The sequence below is a fragment of the Paroedura picta genome, chromosome 2 (assembly GCF_049243985.1).
Source record: "Paroedura picta isolate Pp20150507F chromosome 2, Ppicta_v3.0, whole genome shotgun sequence".
NCBI lineage: Eukaryota > Metazoa > Chordata > Lepidosauria > Squamata > Gekkonidae > Paroedura > Paroedura picta.
Genome location: NC_135370.1, coordinates 78415882 through 78440316, shown reverse-complemented (window position 1 = coordinate 78440316; position 24435 = coordinate 78415882). Strand labels below are relative to the sequence as shown.

Here is a 24435-nt window from a genome sequence, read left to right as displayed (position 1 = left end):
ATACAGCATCCTTTTACAGCAAGACCACCCCTACCCAACACATGTATGGGATATCATACTACGTAGTCATCTTTGAATGGGATTTGGGGAACAGTCAGGAAAAGGAAAGAGCCTCTTGTGGCGCAGAGTGGTAAGGCAGCCGTCTGAAAGCTTTGCCCATGAGGCTGGGAGTTCAATCCCAGCAGCCGGCTCAAGGTTGACTCAGCCTTCCATCCTTCCGAGGTCGGTAAAATGAGTACCCAGCTTGCTTGCTGGGGGGTAAACGGTCATGACTGGGGAAGGCACTGGCAAACCACCCCGTATTGAGTCTGCCATGAAAACGCTAGAGGGCGTCACCCCAAGGGTCAGACATGACTCGGTGCTTGCACAGGGGATACCTTTACCTTTACCTTTACAGGAAAAGGATAAAACGTGGTTGGCACATACATTTTCTGGCAGACTAGACATGCCCTTCATCACCACTGCTCTAGAATGTGGTGGGATGTCTCCTAATCATGCCTTTGGCAGTACAGTGGTAGAGGGGAAATTGGCTCAATTGGCATTGATTCAGTAGATGACACTTTCTCAGTACGGAGATAGTGATGAAAAAATTCTTGATTTTTCTGCCTACTGTGCAGCTGTTAAATGCATGGGGGATACATTTCCGCCCAAAGTAACCCACTGAGGGGAAAGTTGATATTCGCTGTAAGAAAATGCGCCATTTAACCTACTTCAGGAGAGGAAGACGTGTCCCATCCCTGTGTGGGAGAGGGGGCAAGATTCATTTCGCAGATCCTTCTTTCAGTTTGCATCCTCGAGTGTTGAGTCTCAGCTCATGCCCTTTGGCATTGTCTGCACTAGGTGGGGTCTGGTTACCATTGTTGCTGGAATGGGGCCAGTTTTGCCTTGAATAAACCATGAGATGTCTGCGCAACAGCACTGGGGGCAGCCTTGCCAGGGATATTTATCTCTGCCATCCGCAGGGCCAGGGAAGCTCCAAGTACCACAGCTGGGGCCCACTGCTCAGGGTCCTGCTGAGGGGTATGCCGGGGAAGAGGCCTGAAGGAGTGAAACAAAAAACCCTAAGGGAGTAGGAGCAAAGGAAAGTCCTTGGAAGTGTATCTGTGGAGAGGCTAAAGGGGTCCCAGAGGAAGAAAAGTCCATTAAATGGAGGTGGGATGCTTGTAAGTTGGTAGAAGGAGAGACAAGAGGCATGAGACAAGTTCACTTAATCCCAAAGGCATCTTTGCTGCCTCTTTTCCTTCCTGCCTTCCTTCTGACAGGTGAGTACCAGAAAAGGCAGGGAACCCTCTTACTGCTCCATCTGTGTCTCTCAGCCTCTTGGGTTTCCAGCTGCGGGGGTTGTTTTACTTCATTTGTATCATTAGCAAAAAGCGGATCCAAGTCAGGTCGTGTGTCTGACCTGATAAGCTCAGATTCCCTCCCCAGCCTTCTTTTTCAATTTCACTCCAGGCAATTATAAGATGACTTGATTAGTTTTGCACGGTAGGCTGGGGAAAGCAGTTGGAGAGCAGACGACCCCTCTGCTTCCCCTTCCCATGCAGGTCCAGGGACCTGGGGGACATAGGGGGTTGATCCCTTAAGCGGATTTGCAAGGGACAGGTCTCTGAGCTGACAGCAAAGAGGGAGGGCACGTCCAGGAGCGAGGGAAGTGAGCAAGAGCACGAGAGAAAACCAGGGGGAGAGCAAGGAGTTGAGGGACCAGTCAGAGAAGTGGTCTGAGAAGGAGAAAGAAGAGGGAAGGAAGAATGCAGGAGGGAGTGAAAGAGGAAGTGGTATAGAAGGATGTTTGTGGTACCTCAGAAATGGGAATTTCAAAATATGGCAATCAATGGGGAGGGGAGTATGTGTTTGAGAGGGAACTACAAGGAAGAAAATGTGTGTGATGAAAGTACAAGAGTAGTGTAGCAGCTCAGAATAATTTGGCTACCAGAGGGAACAGGACGGGAAGGTGGACCACACGGAGCTGTGTGGAAGCACAACACCAGGAGAAAGCTACAGAAGGCCAGGAATGCAGTGAAGCATGGCAGGGAAACATGGAAATAGGGCCAGAAAAGAAGGGGAGAAGAGGAATTAAACCTTACTGAGGGGTGTGTGTGTCTGTTTGTGTGTGTGTCTTCTGGAGAGACAGAGGAGTACCAAAAGCTTCAAGGAAGAAGAGCAACTCTTTATCAGCTCTCAACATGTTCTTTTTTCTCCGGGAGACTCAACGAATGAACAGTGAGGCACCAGAGTTACAGCCGTCCCGTGCCCTCTCTCGAAATGGCTTGCACCAGAGGTCCAAGAGTGGGCATTTCCACAGGACTGGCAGTCGGCCCCAAGTCGGAGACAAGCGGCATATGGAGCAGACCAGGTCAAAGAGTACTTCTGAGACAGCAACAACAGCTCCTTTTACAGCCCTGCTTGGCACCCACCATGGAGTAGATGAACCAAGGGCTGGAGCCAGTTCCAAGGATGAGCCATTACAAGGGGCAGGAGTGAATTCAGCTCCCACAGAAGAAGAACACCCAAGTTTCTGGGAGATGGAGCCTGTCCTCACCTCAGTCTTTGGGCAGGTAACCGGTTTGAGGGGAAAGGGGCATAGGACACCTGGCAAGGTAACATAGAAGGCACTCAAAAAAGAAGTGATGGTTGAAAGGTGGGGTAATGGCATTGTGGAATGCTGTGAAATAAGGGATATTCCTCTGATGGCAAGGGACTTTTGTAGCAGGATTCCAGCCACTGCCTGCTGAAAATTTAGCTTTTTCTTTCCCTCAAACATATGGCTGAAAAGAACATTTCTACATCAGGACATAATACTGATGTCTAAGACAGAGGTGCAAGTAGAATTACAGACCCTGGAAAAGGGCTCTTGATTATAATTTAGGCCTTTCATTCCCTAGGGTGGGCAGTGGAAGAGCCTCCTAAGATCAGGATCTGCAGTTTAGGCATCAAAGCTACCTGGTTACCAACTGGAGCTGAAGATCTCCCAGAATTATAAATGATATTCAGATAACGGAGATCACCTCTTCTGAAGAAAATGGTTGCTCCAGAGGATTAATGATGGCCTTATCCCCCACTGAGGTCCCTCCCCTCCCCAACCCCTCCCCTCCCCTCCCCAGGCTCCACCCCCCCAAATCTTTGGGAATTTTTCAACAAGGATGTGGCCAGTGAAGGTTCCTTGCCATCAGTGAAGGTTCCTTGCCATCACTGCAGTCTTTGAGGAAGCCTTGACAGCAAGCACCTAATCTGAGCATATTGGTTGTTGTTTTAAGAGATAGTTGTTATAAAGCTGACTGAGACAAGGTATTATGTAAATAATCCCCAAGGAACTCATTTGCAAAGGCAACAACATCCTACAGTCCTGCTGCTTTAATGTGGCCTCATGAGATGGACCAAGACATACTATATTGCTTTACCATTTAAACTTGAAATTCACAGCTACAGTGGTGAGGGGAGGCTGGAGATAGCTGTTGACGGTAGGTCTGGCCCCAAGGGATTTTGGCATATAATCATACTATTACTTCAGCAGCGTCAGGTGGTTAGCCGTGTTGGTCTGAAGCAGCAGAACAAAGTTTGAGGATCTGAAGAAGTGTGCAAGCACCTGTAAGCTTATACCTTGGAGAGAAGGTGCTACTGGACTCCAACTTTGTTCTACTACTTTGGCACTCCCCCTCCCCCCCTCCCCCATATAAATACAACGAATTCATTTCCGTCTTGTGCCCTTGGTGGTGGCCCAGCCCACCTATATGGTCAGCTGGCCTTGGCTGGCTGTCATGACAGAGCAGCAACTAAGAGGGAAGAAGCCCCAAAGATTTACCAACAGGCACTGAAAAGTGATGTTGTAGGCTGGGTGAACTCATTCAGCACCCAGCAAGTGCACAGCAATTAACTACTAGCTAGTAGCACCGCCCCCAGGACAGCAGCCACACACACAGACTTCCTCATACCTCTAATGTCTACCTCTCAGCGTCTACAGCGAAAGATGTGGGTTATCTGCTATTAAAGGCACAAATCTGGAAACAGAAGGGTTCAGTTGGTGCCACCTAGTGGCCTAGTTTAGTCATTGTTGGGGAATCCACTGGGCATGTCTGAGGTGGGGGTGAGTGGGTTGCTGTTCATGTTTCTGGGTTGTTCCAGGATGGAAACCTGGCTGAGGCCTAATGATGTACATCAGCAACCAATATAGTTATATCCAGTCTGCTTGCCTGATTTGAGCTTCCTGCATAACATGGGACTCATAAGGTTTGGAGTCCACCCACCATGTACACATATGCATGCTACAAAGCTGATGGAGAAGGGAGCACGAACGGTCAAATAGGGATGAAGGATTTATAAATTCCACCTGTCATAGAGGTGGAAGGGGCCACACACGCCATCTAGTCCAACCCCTTGCTCAATTCAGGATCAGCCTAAAGCATCTCTGAAAAGTCTCTGTCCAGCCACTGCTTAAAGACTGCCAGTGAGGAGGAGATCCCACCTGCTTAGCCAGCCAATTTCAATGCTGAACTACTCTGTGAATCCCTCCCCCCCCCCCGCTGGTACAGTTATACATTTAGTTAAAACCCATTACTGCAGGTCCTCTCCTCTGCTGCCCACATGAACGGTTCCCTGCCCTTCAAGTGACAATCTTTCAGATACTTAAAGGACAGCAATCATGTCCCCTCTCAACCTCTTCTTCCCCAGCTGAACATGCTCAAGTTCCTCAGTCTTTCCTCACAGGACTTGGTCTATGAGTTAAAATTCTCATTTGGTATTTTCCCTTGAATTCTACAGTCATGACTGCTTTGTTCTGTAATATAATTAAATAATTCCCAAGATTTTCATAAATGGATTCACATGAGGAAACCTCTCCAGAAAAGGAGATATTGTATTTATTTATTTATTTATTTATTTATTTATTTATTTATTTATTTATTTATTTATTTATTTATTTATTTATTGTAATTAAAACATGCATGCAGTAAGGCTTCCCTCATAATGCGGGAATCTTCCATCACTGTTACTATGATCAAGTGATACAGCACAGCAGCACTAGCTTTTAAGCAAGACTCCCTGAAAATCAGGTCAGAAGCTTCTAAATTCCCAGGGCAAAACATAGTGGTGATTAATCCATGCATGCCTTATTGTAGGACTGGGGGGACGGGACAGGACACAGACACACATAAACTTGCAAATGTGCATAACTATGCAATTAATTCACTCAGCTAACTTATTCTGCAGATGGTATAAGCTTCAAAAGGAGAGTGCTGAAACTTGATCAACAAAGTACTTCTGGGTACTGGTGGAAGTCCATCAAATAGATCCTGTCTTGATTGAAGAACATGCTGATTCCTCCCTTTAGGCAAAGTCAATTTTCAAACAGATTTTCAAACATGTGCCAAAGAGCAAATGCACACTAAACAACATGCACCAAAAGATCTGTGACCACAGCCCATCTAAAATTTAAACTGATGATCATTTAGGGCTCCTCCACCACACTGTTGTTGGATAGGAAGCTTGGGAGGAGAGGTCTGAGTTGCATGAAAAATGGCCTGTGCTGGGTGGCTGGAGCTGAACTGGCAAGCAAGAGTTACTGGGGGGGGGGGAGAGGGGGGTTGCTTTCCCCTCCATTTGTAGAATTTCTAGGCCTAGGGCCCAATTATGGGAACACTCAGCTCGCTGGTCACAAAGCACACATTCTAAAGCTGAAATGGATTTGCTCCCCACCATATATTCTGATGTATTGCTGGGGGGGGGGGGTGTAAATACCTTGTTGAAGCAGCACATTCTGCAACATCTGATTTGGACATTTTGGGGGAGAAGTAGATCACAGATACTTTTATAGTATTGAATAATCTGTCACCTGTTCTGATTGTTTGCTAAAAAGAAGAGGGCCTGAAGTGGTTAATTTCTGAGGTTTTGCATGCTTCAGGCTGGATCTTTTAAAAGGGAGTTGAAGGTAGTGTGATGCTGTCATCTCCATTTGTTTTAGATACCTGCAAATCCCGTTCAGTAAGGTAAAGTAGTTGGGCAGAGAAAAAAGGATGGCTCTTTATGCTCTTTATCACACCAATTCTACATTTTTGAAAAATGAGCTAAAAGAGCTCCAAGTGCTGCAAAGAAACTTCTGCTGTTGCTGAAGGAAACTGTGCAGTAGACCTTTTCTTTTATTATATTTTCGAGGTTTTCAAGGGAAGTGAGGGCAGGCAAGTGTGCTAAGCAAAGTGACCAGGGTGTATTATGCATGGAAGGAAACCTCTCAAAAAGATGTTTTATTTCTGCACATGGGACCATTTTCGCTGTGCAAAACCCATCACATTATTTTTGATCATTTTTGATTATGCACATCTTAATAGTGATTTTAAAACAAACCTTGTAGAGCCCATAATCATTTTCATAGATAATGGGTAGGACTCTATGTTAATTTCCCAGATCTGACTGTAAAGGAAATGAAAGTGTTCCTAAGATTACAGCATATATTTGAATTTCAAACCGCTCTCTTCCAGTTTCTGTCCTGCTCTAACAGCATTCACAAGTGATGCATTAGAGATTAAAAGTTGTTCTTACTGTCACTGGTGATAATACCCGATGAGTCTATAAATACAGTGGATTCTACTAGCTGGTTCACATCTTGCACCCAACTACTAAGTCTGACTGACAATCTGAGTACTGCAGGCCCCCTACCTCATTTCCCACCTCCCTCCTCTGCCCGGTAGTGTTGTCAGAGCTCAGCAAAAGCAGCCACTCCCTGGAGCAAAGATTTGAGAAATCTCAGTGATTGGCAAAGGAGATTATGGCCTCCCTACTCTTAGAAAGGGGAGATGCTGGTGGGCTCCAGCCCCTGATGACTGCCTGTGTCTCTGAGCCTGAGAGGGGCTTTGGGGTGGTGGCAAGGATGAAGCAGGGATGGGACTTGGCTTCCTGGAGTGAGGCAGGCCTGAACTGCTATAAAGAAGAGCTGTCTGTCCCCCATTTTCTGCTTTAGCACCATCAATGATTGAGTTGCGTATAATCCTGAGGATTATGGCTCTGGCCCACGCCCTCCCCCTCCCCTGCTCTGTTCACTTTCCCTTAATATTCTGGAGATATTCAACAATAAAAACCCTGAAAATCCCCAAAGCGTCTAAACCTCCCAGGAAGAGAATCACTTGTTACTATTAAAAAAACACCCTGCCATCGGTGCCAGCCGCCTCCAGCCCCATACTATGCTCCGCAGGATGGGGGGGCCTTAGCTACCATGGGCAACTGTACCAAAACCCCAGGCAGGCGGCTCTCCAAGGTAGGGGGAGAGGTTGGGAGGGAGGGTGGCCCCTTTCATCTTTGTGCTGAGCCATGCTGTATTCCTGTCTGTGGCTGGTTCTTCATGTGTCTGTCTGTACTCCCTTCATTCCTCAGACCCTGCATGTTGATCTCTGTCAGTGGCTGAAGTCCTGCGCTTGAGGTTCTCCTGTGGCTGAGACGACAGAGCAAAAATGTGGTACTTGGTGGCTAGACCTCTGTAGTACCACATCCTCAACCACACAACCTCAGGTTCACTTGGCCAATTCAGTCATCCCCAGGTCCTCTTCCTGAGACATCAGATTAATATCAAGAGGTCGGGTGTCTGCCTGGGTGCAGTAGGTCCCTTCAGCCCACCCCTCACCCACAATTAGCCCTTCTTAGATCAGTATCTATGTTCTCTTTTATTCAAGCCATTCAATGTTTATCTCCCCTCCCCATACCTTTTTGGTACGTTTTTGAGGCCTGAATTGGATTTGGGTAAACTGAGGTAGAACAAGACTGGAATTGCCATGTTCAAGAGAATATAGACACTGCAGGAACTGCTTATGGCTGTTAATGGCATCTTCCATACTCCTGTATGTTCTGGAGAGTCAGTTTCTCAGTGTCTGAGGCTGAGAAGAACACTAAGTGTGGTATATGTACAATATATGTGTCTTTCTTTTTATATTGGTGCCAAAACATGAGCTAAGCAGGGGCAGGCACTGGTGTATCAGTGTGCGTATGTATAGGTCTTAGTAGTAGTAGTAGTTAATAGAAATTGTACGATGCTGTATCATTTTGGTTCCAAGATGTGTATCATTTTGGTTCCAAGATGTGAAAGAAGTAATCCACAGACTGTGGGTGTGCATTGGATATGTTCACTTAGGAATAAGTATGCCTTGGAAAATGCTGATGTTCTACTAAATTGAAACAGCAGTCATTCTAGTGGACAAGTAAAAGACGAGGTCTAGATTAGGTCCACCAGTCATTGATTCGGATCCTTGAATTCAATTGCAATCAAGGGAATGTGAATACAAACACAGGTTGTAGCCTGTAGGACCAGTATTTATTTTGTAAAAAGAAAATATAAGAAAATATAATATAATAAAATAAATATAAATAAAATAAAAGGTGTAAGTACTCATATATATGGTTGCAGTGATTTCCAGAAAATCCCCCCCCATAGGACTGAGGAGGGCCCTCCAAAAGGTGCTGGTACTGTACACCCACAAGTACTACCGCTCTATTAGAAGTATCACTCTCGTGACTTCTCAGACAGACCCAACTCGGTGTAGTGGTTAGGAGTGCGGACTTCTAATCTGGCGAGCTGGGTTTGATTCTGCGCTCCCCCACATGCAACCAGCTGGGTGACCTTGGGCTCACCACAGCACTGATAAAACTGTTCTGACTGAGCAGTGATATCAGCACTCTCTCAGCCTCACCCACCCCACAGGGTGTCTGTTGTGGGGAGAGGAAAGGGAAGGCAAATGTAAACCTCTTTGAGACTCCTTTGGGTAGAGAAAAGTAAATTAAAGGTATCCCCTGTGCAAGCACTGGGTCATGTCTGACCCTTGGGGTGACGTCCTCAAAAATTCCCTCAGACATTCATAGTTTGGAGATATGGTGATAATTCTCTGTGGGTCTCCATGGTGAGCTGATGACTATTCAGTTAGTTTGAATCAATAATGCAGACCTGTTCTGACAGACCAAAAATGCCAAGAAATGTTAGTGTAAGAGTGAGCTGGTGGATGTGTATAATGATTACTGCTCTATACCTGAATGTTGGCTGCTGGGCCATATTTCTGTGTATGCCATTTGCAGTGAGCATCACTTATCATTGGCATAGCACACTGATGTATTTTTGTGGGTGCTATGAATGGAGGGGAGTGACTTGGCTACAACCTTAGTGGAGGTGCCTATGTGCATTCCAAAAGGGATTCAGGCATGTAAGTTTGTGATTGCTGCTTGTGATTTGCCATCTGTGACTCATAACAGGGTTGGACATTGTGTATAGATCTAACTGTAGTGTTTACCTAGTAGGCCGTGGTGTTGAGTTGGTGAGATAAATTTACAAGTAAGGAACATGAAATGTTTTCAGGCACCTATTTCTATACCTTCAGTGTCCTGTTCTTTTCAGTGTCTGGTCCTTGCTTCTTTTGTCTTCATCCCTTCTTTAGAATTTCCTGGGGGTCATGGCCCTAACACTCAGGCCTTGTGGGAAAGGGAGGGGAAATGGTGCTCTCTAACAAGATTTAGCTAATTGCAAGCTATACCACAGGAGAATAAGCATCCCTCAGAAGCTCCAGGCTCTCCAGCCTCCACCAGCGACCTGGACGATATGGTTGATGGCACCCACTATCCGCCATTGCAGAGTTATTCAGTGCTGCACGGGTTGGTGGGGCCAGCCTGCATCTTCTTGCGCCAGAGCATCGCCATCACACAGATCGTACGTATTTCCTTTCCATCCACACATTACTTATATGGCACAACCACGCATTGCACAGCCTCCTAAGGTGTGTGTGCTACTCCTGCACACTGCCACCATTCTGTCCCCTCCCACCACCTAGTGGAGAATTCTGCACTGAAGTGTTATTCTCAGGTTTCTTCATGCGTCATTATTTCCTCCATGGAACCTAATCTACACATAGAAATCAGAATGTACACCGTAGCATGAAACATACAACATAAGTGTCATAAGTTAAAAATTTAATGTAAACTGCCAGGAGCCGGTCAGGACGTGAGTGGCGGTATACAAGTCAAATAATAAATAAATAAAATCAAAAAGTATTCAGCAAGGAGATGACATGTGCAGTGGCTGTTCAATCCATGTATTTGTGGGGGGAAATAGTAATGCCACACAACTCATGTATTACAGCATACAAATCTTTTCTTACATGGAGACTGGCTAGTGGAGAGGTTGCTTCACTGAATCCATTTCACACACGACAAGAGCCAGACAATGTGGCCTGTTTGGATTATGATAAAAAGCAGTAATACTTAGCAGTTATAGAGTGCTGCAAAGAGTTCTGAGTGCCTCACATACATGATCTTGCTGTGATCCTTACAACAGCCTTCTAGGGAGAATGAGGGCAGTGGCTAAGTGATGTAGTGGATCAAGTGCTGCTCTAAGACTGGGGAGACCTGAGTTGTATCTCAGCTCCGCAGTGAAGCTTATGGGTGATTTGGGGCCAGTCATTATCTCTGTCCTTAACCAACCTCACACAGAAATGTTGTAGGAATAACATTTGATGTTCTGCCCCCAACCATGCTTTCTACCCTGGAGGAAGGGTAGGATAAAATCTAATAAATAAATTAGCATTATCCTCATATTGCAGATGTGTCTTTCTGCAGAGGAGGGACTTCCTGACATCTATAGTCATTGTATGCAGAAATTATACCTCTAAGCGGAACCAAATTCTGGTGCATCATTAATCTGGAGGGAAGAAAGGTGACATGGTATAGTCCAATCTTGTCAGATTTCAGAAGCTAAGCAGGGCTAGTGTCTGGAAGGGAGGCCGCTAAGGAAGATTTTGCAGAGAAGGGCATTGGCAAACCACTTCTGCTTTTCACTTGCCTTGAAAGCCCTTGCTGGGGTCACCATAACTCAGCTCCAAATCACAAGTTTGGAGTAGTGGTTAGGAGTGCAGACTTCAAAACTGGTGAGCTGGGTTTGATTCCACGCTCCTCCACATGCAGCCAGCTGGGTGACCTTGGGCTCGCCACAGCACTGATAAAGCTGTTCTGACCGAGCACTAATATCAGGGCTCTCTCAGCCTCACCCACCTCACAGTGTATCTGTTGTGGGGAGAGGAATGGGAAGGCGACTGCAAGCTGCTGTGAGACTCCTTTGGGTGGAGAAAAGTGGCTTATAAGAGCCAACTCTTCTTCTTCTTCTTCTTCTTCTTCTTCTACTACTACTACTACTACTACTACTTTAATACACAGGGCCAGTTTATCCATGTAGTAATGTACAGCTACAGGCCCTGTGCTTCTAGGGGCCCCCCATGTGGTGCCCTTTCCCTATTTAAGAACACTTGGAGTGACATCCTTTTCCACGGTGGGGGCCCTTCCACCCCCTGCCATAATTGCACTCTGCTAGGGCCCCACAAATCCTTAAATTGGTTCTGGTGCTACAGGCCCCGCAAATCCTTAAACCACTCCTGTACCTACATAGATATTAAACTGAAATCCTAGGCTAGTTGGTTTAGGAATAAATTCCAGTGAACACAATGGAGTGTATTTGCAATAGGAGCAAGCTACATAAGGGAACAGAATTCTTAGAAGGAACAGGCTGGGTGAGCAATGTTTTCTTATTTGGGGGATACATAAATCAGTAGCAGAAGGTATTTGGCCTTAGAATGGGTGAAGCTAGACAGATTAGCTATCACTTTTTAAACCAGCTTCTACTTTCCTTCTTTTGCCAGGACAGAGACCTGCGACCAGAAGAGATTGAAGGTAAAGTTGACGACATTGTCACTGTTGAACAATTAAATCAAAGGAGACCATTTCCACACACACACACACACACACACACACTGACTTGGTGCAATATTAGCCTAAGAACAAGATATCCCAGGAATAACGCGACCTGCCCTGTAAAGCGATGACATTCTGGTTTGGTGCATCCTTGCAAGTTTGGTGCATTCTTTGGTCCATCCAAACTGCCCCTTTGGTAGTCAGTGCCGCAGACAAGAAGAACTTCATGATCATGATTCAGTCCATTTGAGGGAAATATATCACACACATACCCAAATCCCCACATAATACATCCCTTTCCTAAGTATAGCTTCCTGAACATCTGGGTCTACATTCAAGTATCAGATTTAAATATTCCCATGCAGTAGGTCCTGAACCAGAAAATTCCTTGATCATCCCATGTTTTTTTGGTCTGATCAGTCAGGGGGCTGTATGTCATTCGGCTACCTTACCCCCATTTTAATGCTCTGCCTTGCCACCATTTCCCATGTTTAGTCTGGGGGGTTGTCTCTTGCCCATCACCGAGTCTGGAGGGAATCCACCAGATACCTGATTTCAAATTATGCATGAAAGTTTAGATGGGGCGCACACAGAGATTCCTGATCCTATGCTCTTCCAGGCATATCCATCAGTATTATTCCACTGAATAAGAGCTCAGAGCTAGCTCCCAGATGAAACAGGAATGTTGCTAAAGTACAGTTCCTCATTTGTGATTCAGCATAATCTCAGGCCTACTGCCCAGTTTCCCTGTTTATTTATGTGCTTTCTGAAAGATTCTTCAGTTCCTGATTTGCAACAGACTTGGAAGAATTGTGAATAAGATTCTTTACTGCATTTCTTCTTCCAGAGCTAAGGGAAGCTTTCCGGGAATTTGACAAAGATCGTGATGGCTACATCAGCTACAAGGACCTGGGAGAATGCATGCGAACTATGGGCTACATGCCTACTGAGATGGAACTCATTGAACTGTCTCAGCAAATTGGTATGTACCAACTATTACTACTACTAAGTATACCGATGCTCCAAACACACCCTGCAGAAATGGGGATTGTGCCAGTTTGCCAGGTTTTCAGTTGCATCCTGTTTAGCCCATACTCTTGCTTGTGGTCCCATATCTTCCATTGCTGCAACTGGTGAAAACAAGAATTATTACTTTGGTGTCCCACTTTCCTTGGTCTTGTAACAGTCAAAACATTTTTGATTTCTCCCAATCCTGTACTCATGCTATAATAGAAATTGGCAATGTAGTACTTTGTCCTTTCCTGGGTACATCCAAGCTCATCCCTCAGTTAAACTTCTCTGACATTCCTAGACCCAAGCACTAAAAATAATTTCTGGCCCTCTGGTTTATAGGGTGGGAAGACAGTGCCAAACCCAAATTGAAGAACTATCCCAATATTGCTTTGATTCACATGTAGTAGTTATCTGGAACTGCCTCCTTCCTCTTACAGACCAGATTATTATAGGGAGGAGTACGGTGTCATTTTCCTGTATCTACATGCTATGCCTCTCCAATAATGTAAAAAATATAGGAACTACTCAAAGAAGTAGTATCATTAAAGAAGAGGCATGTGACTTCTATCTTCCAGTCTGGCCTTCATAGTTTCTGTCCTTTCTTTGTGCCTCTATAGTCCCATTCATGTAGCAAGCAGTATGGTCGCTCCATGTCTCTTTCCTGTGCCATAGTAGAATGTAGACCAAATCTCTATCCAAATCTTCTGCACCCAGATGTGCTCCACAATGGTGTGTGGTTATCAGCAGGGCAGATCAACAAATATCAATAGGGTCCACATTCTTATGCAACTGGAGCAGTGCACGATGGAGCCATAAGACTGCCAGTGCTTCATTTCCAGAAAAATGATGCTTGCAGGGCTGGACTGGACTGGGAGTCAAAAATGGCCCTGCCCCCAGACTGCTCCTGCCCCCCTGATGGTGGTGGTGGTGGGGAAAGTAGGAAGAGCAGGCTTTTTCTCTAGCTATGAACACACCCACCTACCCCTGGGTCCTGCTGCCCAAAGTGATGGTGGCTGTGGTTGCTGTGGCTGTATGTACTCTTCTGTTCCTTCTCTGATCGCTGCACTTGCCCGCCTATCCTTCTGCTTGCAGCAGTGACTGTTCATGCCAGCCCTCCCTTTCTCTCATGGCAATTGCACCCACCTGCCCAGCTCTTCACTCCCAAAAGCAACTGTTACTCCTGCTCACATCTGCTTCCCAGTCCCTTACTTGAGGCTGAGGTGGCCTGGGGATGGGGTGGGCAGGCTATTGTCACTGGTCCCCGGTGATAAAAAAGCTTGGGGACCACTGGGTTAAACTCTATGCAATATTGAAGCTCCATGATTAGAACCTTGGATGGGTTTTAAGGCTCTAAAAAGGATCCACATGGTTCTGGGTCTGTTACTGACTGGGTCTGAAGCACTGCAGGAGGGAATGTTAATTCCCCCATTCCCATGTACACATACTGCTTCTCTGATGGAATTGCCCTCCTTCCTCATAAATCCAGTTGGAAAAAAGGCAGGTACTCATATTGTGCCTAACTTTCCCCTTGTCAAAATTAAAAGTAGCCTGGGAACATATTTTAATGAGGAGATAGCATGAGAGGCGGGAGAATTGAGCATTCCTATTTTCTAACGTTACACCTACAATCTATATCAAGCCCCCAAACCTAGGAGATGTAGGCAGGAAAATCTACCATCATGTATAATTTGGCCGTGAGTTTCCTTCATTTCATGGGCATTGGGGCCTTCCATATCCCTTGATCTGTATTTCATGTGGAATATAGCCAAGTAAGCATAATAGTACCCACAGTGTTCACACATGTATATGCACAGTGAAATAGGAAGTCTATTCATTGACTAAGCATGCCCTAGAAATAGCTGTGATGCTGTTGTAGAAAGCAGATACCAGACCCATGGCTGCCACGGAACTTACAAATTTATAGGGTGACCTTGCGTCTATTCTATGTCTGTTCTCCAGTTCCTAATTAACCTAATTCAACCGGAAGTACCAAGCAGCAATTATAGCCTATACATATGTTCTGGAACCCAACATGTGAATAGGGTGACTAGCATCTCTTGACTCCTATCTGCTGAGAAGGGAATTATTATGAGTTTGGCACAACCAGGGTCAAGAAGAGTTTGCGTTGGTGGAGATAGATAGAATTCACTTATTTACTTCGGCTATCTCTAGACTGCCAAAACAGAACAGAGTCCTGCTTGAGGTGGCTTCCGATTAGAACAGTGTAACCTTATAAGAAAAAGCTGTTTAAAGCAAGCCATTTAACACAGACAGCACAAAAACTGTCCATAAAACAGAATAGACCTTTAAAAAGCTGCTAAGATAAACCCCTTAATCAACAATGTGGGTAAAAGGCGTGCTTTAGCCTGGTGCCTGAAACAAAATAAAACAAGCACCAACTGAGCCTTGGGGGAGGGCATTCCAGAGGTGATGTGCCACCACAGGATGCCCTGTCTCTAGGCACCAACCTTATCTATGAAGACTGGGGCACTGAGAGAGTAGAGCTTGAAGCTCCTCTTAAATGCTGCACTAGATTGTATAGGAGGAAATGGTCCTTCAAATGCCCTGCCATTTATGGCCTTAAAGTTAAGAATAGGTACTTTGAATTGGTCCTGAGGACAGAGAGATAACCGGTGCAGATCTTTCAGTCCAGAAGATAATGTGCATCCTTCCCATGCAGAAGGGCTTCTGCACTTTGCCAGCCTCCCACTTGGTCTAAAGTGCAAATATGTTACAGCAAGAGAAGTGTCACTTATCCACAGAGGAGTTTGGATTACAAGAAAATAGCTGGGTGATAAGAAAAGTTAAACTTTTTGACTGCTCCCAAGGACAAGTCACCAATGCACAGCCAGTTTGGAATCAACCCACTGGTGATTTGTGGCATTCATGGAAAACACAAGTCCTTTGTTATAAGCACTCTGGTGTCCACAAGAGAGTGTGGTTGGGGAGTTGACAGCACAGGTTGAAAGAAGCCCTGTTTATGACGGTGAATCAGCTCTTGGTATAGTAGTGTTGCCCAGTTCTAAAACTGTCTTTCTGTATCTACAGCTGGAGGGAAGGTGGATTTTGAAGACTTTGTGGATCTGATGGGCCCCAAGATGCTGGCAGAAACTGCAGACATGATTGGAGTAAAAGAACTGCGGGATGCCTTCCGGGAGGTGAGAGTCACACTCCAGGGTCAATGGGAGATAAGCACTGGAGTGTGCAAATGTTTGTGCATATGGCAGGGGACATACTAACAGAAATACATTTTTGCTGCTCTGCATGCCTCTACAGCATTATTTCTAGGCAGCATAAACTATTCTCTACCATATATCAAAAGATGGCATTTGTCATCGAAAGAGTTTTGGAGCTTTTCTTCCACCATTGGCTTGCATGTGTACAAGTCTGAAAGGTAATTTTAAATGAACTTGCATTAAGTTTTTTTTTAATTGATTGATGTCCAATAAGAAAGGGAGGCTTATAATCACATATCAATTTTTTGCATGTTATAGTCAATTTGAGGCTGAACTAATGCACATTTTTGGTCTGACACTAAGCATTTTTCCTTTGTGAATATCTGGGGATTGCTTTTTTATGCTTTAACCTCACACAGGTTTTGGAAAGTATTTTCTGCTTCCCAAGTGCAGATTTCCTTCCCTTCTATGATTCCAGTCTGCCTGAGGTCATTACCGTCAACTGCTTCTCCCCACTTCTCTCCCATGAGTCTGGCTAGGAAGGGAGGTTTTCCTCACCAACAATGGGAAGATTTAACCTGTCCAGTCTTCCTTACTGGTGTTACTTACAGTTGATCTGAACAAAGAATTCAGTGATGTTTTTTTCTTTTAAAAGGTATCTGTGTACAGGGGCTGGCGTGTATAGATTCTACTGGTAAAATGACTATTATTATTATTATTATTATTTTGATTTATAGCCGCCACTCCCCTAAGGCTTGTGGCGGGTAACAGCATATACAGCAGCGGAGACGACGGGCGCGAAGCTTAGCAGCGGCACAAGCCGCGGGATAAGCCGCAGCTCAAGACCTAGTAGGGGAAAAATGGGTACAGGAACCCCCTCAGACAAAGAAAACGCCAGGGACTTTATGTGCAGGATCTACAGAAACATCTAACAGAAATCCGGGAAGCGGCCAGGAGAAACCTGATGGCTGCTCAAAAATACCAGAAAACATATTATGATAGAAAAACTCAAGACAGACAATTCAAGATAGGACCCGTCTTTGTCGGAGAGGCAACAACAAGAGGTTTGGGGAGTAGTCCGACGTTTTCCCAAGCTCTTCAAGATTCCAGGGAAAACGCATCTACTAGAACATGCCATAAGAACAGACCCCGGTGAGACAGTTAGAGTTCCGTGGAGGCCGATTCCATTCAAGAAGTGGCCAGTGGTACAAAAAGAGGTGGAAGAGATGCTGTCTCTGGGGGTCATAGAAACGTCTAGAAGCGGCTGGAGAAGTCCCATAGTAATGGTCCCGAAACCTGATGGGTCAGTGCGATTTTGTGTGGACTTCAGAGCAGTCAATCAAAAAGCTAAATTTGGACGGATGGGAGTGAATGCCGATTTTCTTTCAAGGCTGTTTGAAGAACAGTCAGAGCAACAGACTCTTCCAAGGGGGGAGGTGTGTCCGGGTGGGCCTGCAACCGCTCCATCGGCAGCGGAGACAATGGGCGCAGAGCTTAGCAGTGGCACGAGCTGCGGGACAAGCCGCAGGACAAGCCACGGCTCCAAGAGGGCCGGGGAATTAAAGGGCCCTTTGGGAACAGACCATGAAGCTTGGCCGGATTGGGGGGGGAGAACCCTGGGGACAACCCACCCGGACTTGAAGAAGAGAGACAGGAAAGTCAGCAGGGGTTGGTGGAGGATAGGAAAGAAGAACAAGGGAAAAATACTTAACTAGAGAAGACAACGAAAGAGCGGAGGAGGACGGCAGAGTATTCTCAGTCAGCCCATGAGAGGGGCTGTGAGGGGGAGCGATATAAACAAAACCTCCCCACTCACATACCCCAAGGAAGGGCCAGACAAAGAGAGCGCGAACGGTGGAACCTAGAAAAGAAGACTTACCTGCAGAACCAAGGAAGCTTCGAGACGCTCTGGATCCCAGGAGGGCAGGGCAGTAAGGAGCTGGGCGTGGGGTTTTTGTAACAAGGTGTGGTCTTCACAGGGGGATATAAGGAAGAAACTCAGGAGGGTGGGGGTTGTTGTGTGGTGAGAGAAAAACAGGACTGTATGGTGAGTGGAGAAATAAAAGAGAATTGCAAGCTGGTTATTGCTTATTTTTGGCTGTTTCCTTGGACGGAAGAGCAGGCGTCAGGGCTGAGAAAGGCTCAGCCCTAGGAGGGGCTACAGGGTGCCTCACACTATTTACATCTGATTGATTGAATTTAGGAACAACTATGTATAAAAAGAAAGAGAGAGACACATAATATCTGTTCTAGCTGTTGTCTGCTGTCATTCTGTCTGTTCAGCAACTGTACTGGAGAAAAGCAAGAAGGATGTGTACTGAAAAAGCTGGAAGTCTCCTGTTGAGCCAATCAGGAGGGGATAATTTGAAAATCATCAGAAAGTTCTGACCATATCTATGATAAATGTACATTTCCTCTGGTGCCCTGTGCAGGACATCCTTTATATTCTACTCAATTATGCACACTATAGAGCTTGCATATTCCAACAAATGATACCGTCCATCAGGCTCAAAAGACTGAGGCAGAACAGGAGACCAAAGGTATGGATGTAGCAGAAGTCTCAACGCAATGGGTAAATGAGTTTTCATTTCCTTTTAGTTTGACACAAATGGCGATGGACAGATCAGTGTAGCTGAGCTACGAGAAGCCATGCGCAAACTTTTGGGGCAGCAACTGAATTACCATGAGGTAGATGAGATCCTCAAGGATGTTGATCTGAATGGAGATGGTCTTGTGGACTTTGAAGGTAAAAGCAAAGACTTAAGTCCTTTCTTGATGCTCCGTTTTTGTCTTTCGTATTTCGAATGGGATGTGAGGCCTGATACTGGGGAAATGTTTGGCAACTGCTCTTGTGTTTTAGAAAGGAATGGGGTATAGATTGATCAGATAAAGAAAGTTTATCCCAGACAGGGAAAACAGCAGTGTCTTGGGGCCATTTCAGGTCAGTAGAATGGTACAGAGCGAGAAGCTTAAGCCATACCACATTACTTTCACATACCTATCAACTGAGAATTAAAAACTAATGGGAATTCTAGACATAGAATTCCCAGCTCACATCTGGTTTGGCCCTCTGTCCCACAGATATAATTTTTATTACCAGTTTTGGGAATATGACAGGAATCATATCATGAAACTAAAGCAGGACACTGGGGATTCCAATGTGTCATTTCAGTTGAGTAAAATGCCTGTTGGTATGCCTATATACTACAAGGAACCACCATGCCCTCAGAACCAGGGGCAGATTTTGCTTCCATCTTAACAGTGTCTGCATCTGTAACATTTTACCTTTTTCCCCACAGGAGTGAATGGCAGCCATTCACGTTTAAGAGAAAGGTGTACGCTTTTTTGAAATTGCTGCAGTGAGGTCCCAATCTGAACTTGATGAACTCAGGCTTTGGTTTTAGTATCCCCTCCCCTGAGAAGCTGCTTTTGTTCCTCCCCCCAATACAGTTGCCTATTGCAGCCCATTTATTTTGCACTTAATGAGCACCATTGGGAACTGAGTGAGCCACTATCTTTACAGCCCTGATTCTGTTTCATGATCTTGCTAGAGAATGTGATAGAAAGTTATTAGGAACTGGTTGAGACGTTCTTCTGTGTGTTTTAGGGTATACTATAAAATGAGGCAACTGAGTCTGTTCTTCGTAGAGTCTGGGCAGTAGCAGCTGGTATATGGTTTTGCCTTAATATCTCCTTCTTGTAGAATTTGTACGCATGATGTCTCGTTGAGAGCACCTAGCAGCAGTCCAAGACCGAAGTGCCTTATGAAGAGGAGGGACTTCCAAATAATCACATACTGCTGCTCGCAATGGATCTGACCATTGAGGGGGAGGGCAGCATGCAAGCACTTCCCACACATCTCGCACAGCCCTCCTGGAGTCAAACAGCTGCTCTTGAAGTCAAGGGACTCACACCAGCTTCATAACCATCAGTGACATCCTACATCAGATCCCAGGCTGATATCTGATCTGCTACAGTAGATATGGCCAGGAACATATATTCCAAGATCTCTGTGATTGCCTGTCATCAGACCATGCCTTTGTTTGCTCTAACACTGACCCCTCACTTTAAGCAGAACGTAACGAGGATGTGGAATTAATCAACAAATCTCAGAAATGATTCTGAATGCACTCGTGTGAAACATTCAAAAGGTTTTTTCTGGTCTTTTCCTGCTCTAAAAGATGTTTATGTCCATGAAACTGTACTTTATTCCCCACTGTGACCTGAATAATGCTTTCCATCTCTGGAATGTAATTGTAAATGATGTCATAATTTGCTGCTTTTCCTACATGCAGAGGAATGGGAGAAAAAGCAATTACTAGTGGTGGCAGGGAGAGCTGGTTGTAGTTTATTTATTTATTTTATTTAGTTTAAATTAATTTAATTTAATTTTATTTCTATACCGCCCTTCCATGAGACTCAGGGCAGTTTACACAAAACGTAGGGATATACATTGCAATAATAAAAACAACAACCATAACAGTGGGTTCCAAACTGAACAACAGTATTAAACAATTCACATTACAATAACTTTCTAACACGATTCCATAGGGGGTTAGTTTGGGTTCAGTTCATGAAGGGGGGGTGTCTGTGGCACCAGCAGATGTCGTTGAGTCAGTTAGCCTCAACCAAGTGCTTGGTGGAGGAGCTCCCTTTTACAGGCCCTGCAGAATTGTGGGAATTCCAGAAGGGCCCTGATCTCTTTGGGGAGCTCGTTCCATCAGGTGGGGCCCAGGATAGAGAGAACATGTTTGGTGGCTGATGCCTGCTGTTAAACTGACCACAGTGACCAAGTGGGATCATATAGTTTCCTGTGAACATTTTTCAGGAGTACCAGACATTTCAGCTGTGATCTAGAAGTTTCCTTGTAATAGTATAGCTGGGAATCCTGAAGGCTATCTGTGTTGCCTCTTTGCCCTGTGCTACTATTTAACTGAGCTATACAGATGGCCATGCTGCTTTATGAAACGTTCTTCAGAAAGTTAATATTTACTTAGAAAATGTATAGGTTATCTCTTCAGAGACCTTCTTAAGGTGGCTAACCAAATAAAAACAACTGAACAACGAAATAATAAAAAACATGGAACATAAATCCACCAGCTAAACAATAAACTCACTAGTGTAAAGCACATTCAGATAAGAAAACGCAGCATAAAAAGAGCAGTAGAACAATTTTAACACAAACAGTAATTTCAAAATAATACTCTGGTGGGACACACAAGCAATAAAACAAACAAAAGAATGGGGTGATGCCCAATTAAAAGCTTGGTTTAAAAAAATGAATCTTTTGACCTAAATGACAATAAGGTTGACATCTGATGGACCTTAAAGACTCTAAGCATTTCAAGGATGACCATTAAAGACCATTAGACCAGTGGTCCCCAACTTTTTTATCCCCAGGGACCGGTCAACGCTTGACAATTTTACTGAGGCCTGGGGGGGGTAGTCTTTTGCCGAGGGATGTCGCTGCCTGAGCCCCTGCTCCACTTGGTTTTCCGCCGGCGCCCCTGACTTCCCACTGCCCATTGGGGGGGGGGTGCTGCCAGCAGCAGCTGCACAGTGCCACGCTGAGGGGCAGCCCCAGCCATGGTGGCCAAAGGTGAGCTGGTGGCAGAATGGCTGGGCAGCCCGAGGAGGAGGATGAGGAGGAGCTGAGACCCGGTACTGAATGATCTACGGACTGGTACCGGTCCCCAGACCGGGGGTTGGGGACCACTGCATTAGAGCCTTGACTCTGCTTTTACCTACCTTGTGGGGAGGGGCAGAGCAGGGCATGGGATGAAGAGTTCTTCAGCTATCTCAGAGACAAACCCGGAGTTCCCTCATGACACTTACAGGCATTTCTCTAGGGAATGGGTTTCAGAGCAGTAGGCAGAGCCTTTATGAAAGCAGAACGGATAACTGCCTGCCTTAATACAAATAAAGGGAATTTTCACTTGGATCTTCCATATCACTCACTGGAAAAAGATCCAGGATCCTATAAGCAGAACCCATGAATCAGCTGTGAAGCAGTGGGAGTTAGAGAACAGTAGAGTATCCTTTTCCCCTTGCTGCTCTCTCTGTATTTTATCACCCCTTTCTTCCATTGGTAAACTTCTTTCTGTGTTATCCTCTCTCTCTCCCTCTTTCCCTCTCTGTCTCGCTGTGTGTGTGTGTGTGTAGATGTATTGCCCATCAGTGTGTTTTGCTGCACCACCCACGGCAGCCATTTTATAGAGTCACGCCACCATGCCTCAGAATTATAAAGGTGCCCACAGTAACAAAAAGCTTGGAGACCACTGCCCAAGTCACTTCGGACCTTAAAAGTTAAGTAAAAGACCACTGCCCAAGCAACTTTGAATTTTGCCCAGAAACAAACAGGAAGCTAGTCTTGATCTTTTGGCACAGTGGTGACACAGTCCCTCTATTTATCCCCTCATAACCTCTCTGCTGTATTATGGACACTGAATTTTCCAGACAGTTTTCAGAGCCAGCCACAAGTAAACCACATTACAATGATTCAATCTGGATGTGACCTAGGATTGCCATTCTGCAGGCAGGGCCTAGAATTTCCCCAGAATTACAACTGATCTTCAGACTATATTGAGGAAAGCACAGCTTTGGAAGGTAGATTGTATGGAGTAACATCTCTGCTGAGTTCTTTTCTTTCCTCAAAGTTCACTCTCCCTAGGCACCACCACAAATCCCCAGGAATATACAAAGCCAGAATTAGCAAAACTATGTCCAAGTCATATTCCACAAGGAATAACTATAGGTGCTATATTAGTTGTGAGTTCCCTGAAGATTTAGGGGTGGAGCCTAGGGACAGACTTCAGAGGGCTATAATTCCATACAGTCTACCCTCCAAAGCAGCCATTTTATCCTGGTAAAGTATTCTCTGTTGTCTGGAGTTCTGGTGTAATTTTGGAAAAACTCCAGGACCCACTTGGAAGTTGGCAGCCCTTGCTGGTGGCAGTAGGAAGCTAACCATCTTCTCCCATCAAAATTGAGTTCAAAAGCACCTTAAAGACCAACAAAGATTTATTCAAGGCATGAGCTTTTGAGTGCATGGTTTTTTCCTCAGACCCTCCCATGTCAATTGTCGAATGCTTCCTCTGTGTTTGCTCTTTGCTCTGATGAGGAGAAATTATTGGTACCTGTATATTTCCTCTCTTGGCACAATAGTATCTGTATAGGGAAGGGATTTGCATTCAGAAAAAGATATGAGAAAAGGGTTAAAAACCGTCCCGTAACATACAAATACAATCCGATATCCATTCTTTCCTCCTATTGGGAATTCAAGGAGGTAAAATTCAAGGAGGCAAATAATGGCTTTCCATCTCATTTAGTTTGTTCTTCAGTTCACACAGAGTGATTGTGAGGCTCAACAGGACAAAATAAGGACGTACCTTAGAAAATGTTCCATTGTCTGCTGCCGCACACAGAGCTTCCAAGCCAACCACACACAGGAGTTTCTTAGAAGACAACTGTGCATAAAATATTTTGGAAAGCCAGAGAATTTGAAAAGCAATACCATATACCATTGCCCCGTTGTTTGGAACTGGTCTTCACTTCCCCAGTAAAAACCTGACTGGTGATTGCTGTTTTTTTCAACTCTAGCTCCTATTCCAGTGGAAAAGAAAGGTGCTTTTCAGGAAAGATTATAACATCAAGAAATTTCATATAGTTTCTTTAATTGTGACCAGCATTGTTGTTCATAGTCGATGTAATACCACATTATCAAAAGACATGTTCAGACAGTTTCTGTAAATTCACTGTATATCAAATTCATACATACTGTTATATACCTTTCAACCTATTCTGATGTTACCTTTGTTCTATTAAGGATTTTATATTTTTCTTAAGGCCACTTATAAATAGATTTTAATATCCGTTGGGTGCAGTTGACTGTGAATCAGAGAAATACCTCTATTGCTATATATACTAGGGCTGTAACCTAATTAAAGAAATCTTAATATATTATATTCGTTTTAATTGATTGGTCAACTAGATTTGCATATATTTACACATGAATATACAGATTTTGAGAAAAAGGGACTTTTTTATATACAATATATATATATACAATATGCCACATCATGTACTATTTCAGAAGAGGCATTCCCTCCTGCATGAGAAAGAATGAGAATGTCTCCTCTCAGATGACGTCTGCCACTTGTAGTTTTTATAACTACATGTATTAAATAATTTTTTAAAAATCCATGGCCTGATTAATTGTGGACAACTTCTTAGTAAATAAAAAGATTTTTAATCATTCTCATCAGTCAAGCATAATTTGGACAGATTATGCCTCTTCCAATTAATTTTTAAAATCTGAGTATATGGACTCAAATCGGCTTGATAATCTAATCCTAAAATCTGTTATCAAATTCCAGATATGTAGTTATGGGTGTGATTACTTAATGGCAAGGGAAATGCATGCTGCAACTGCTCAGAGGCATTCTTTTTCTTTCATCATGTTCATACTGTGAGTCCTACAGCCTCCAATTAAATCCCTCATAGCAACAATTTGCACTCTCCACAATTAGGGTTTAATCTGTGCAACTGA

At 44.6% G+C, this 24435-nt stretch overlaps 1 protein-coding gene across 3 annotated transcripts; it reads left to right on the top strand.

The window, feature by feature from the left end:
- Nucleotides 1–1673: 1673 nt before the first annotated feature.
- On the top strand, nucleotides 1674–24435 carry CABP2 (calcium binding protein 2). Of its 3 annotated transcripts, none has more exons than XM_077321072.1 (7): nucleotides 1674–2555; nucleotides 9500–9667; nucleotides 11646–11676; nucleotides 12545–12679; nucleotides 15760–15869; nucleotides 18486–18633; nucleotides 19591–24435. In XM_077321072.1, the coding sequence occupies exons 1-7, from the start codon at nucleotides 2184–2186 to the stop codon at nucleotides 19614–19616; spliced, it is 990 nt and encodes a 329-aa protein (XP_077177187.1). In that variant the 5' UTR covers nucleotides 1674–2183; the 3' UTR covers nucleotides 19617–24435. The 3 variants fall into 3 exon arrangements, with proteins under 3 accessions (XP_077177187.1, XP_077177188.1, XP_077177189.1); XM_077321074.1 differs by lacking the exon at nucleotides 1674–2555 and adding an exon at nucleotides 6336–7240; XM_077321073.1 differs by lacking the exon at nucleotides 9500–9667.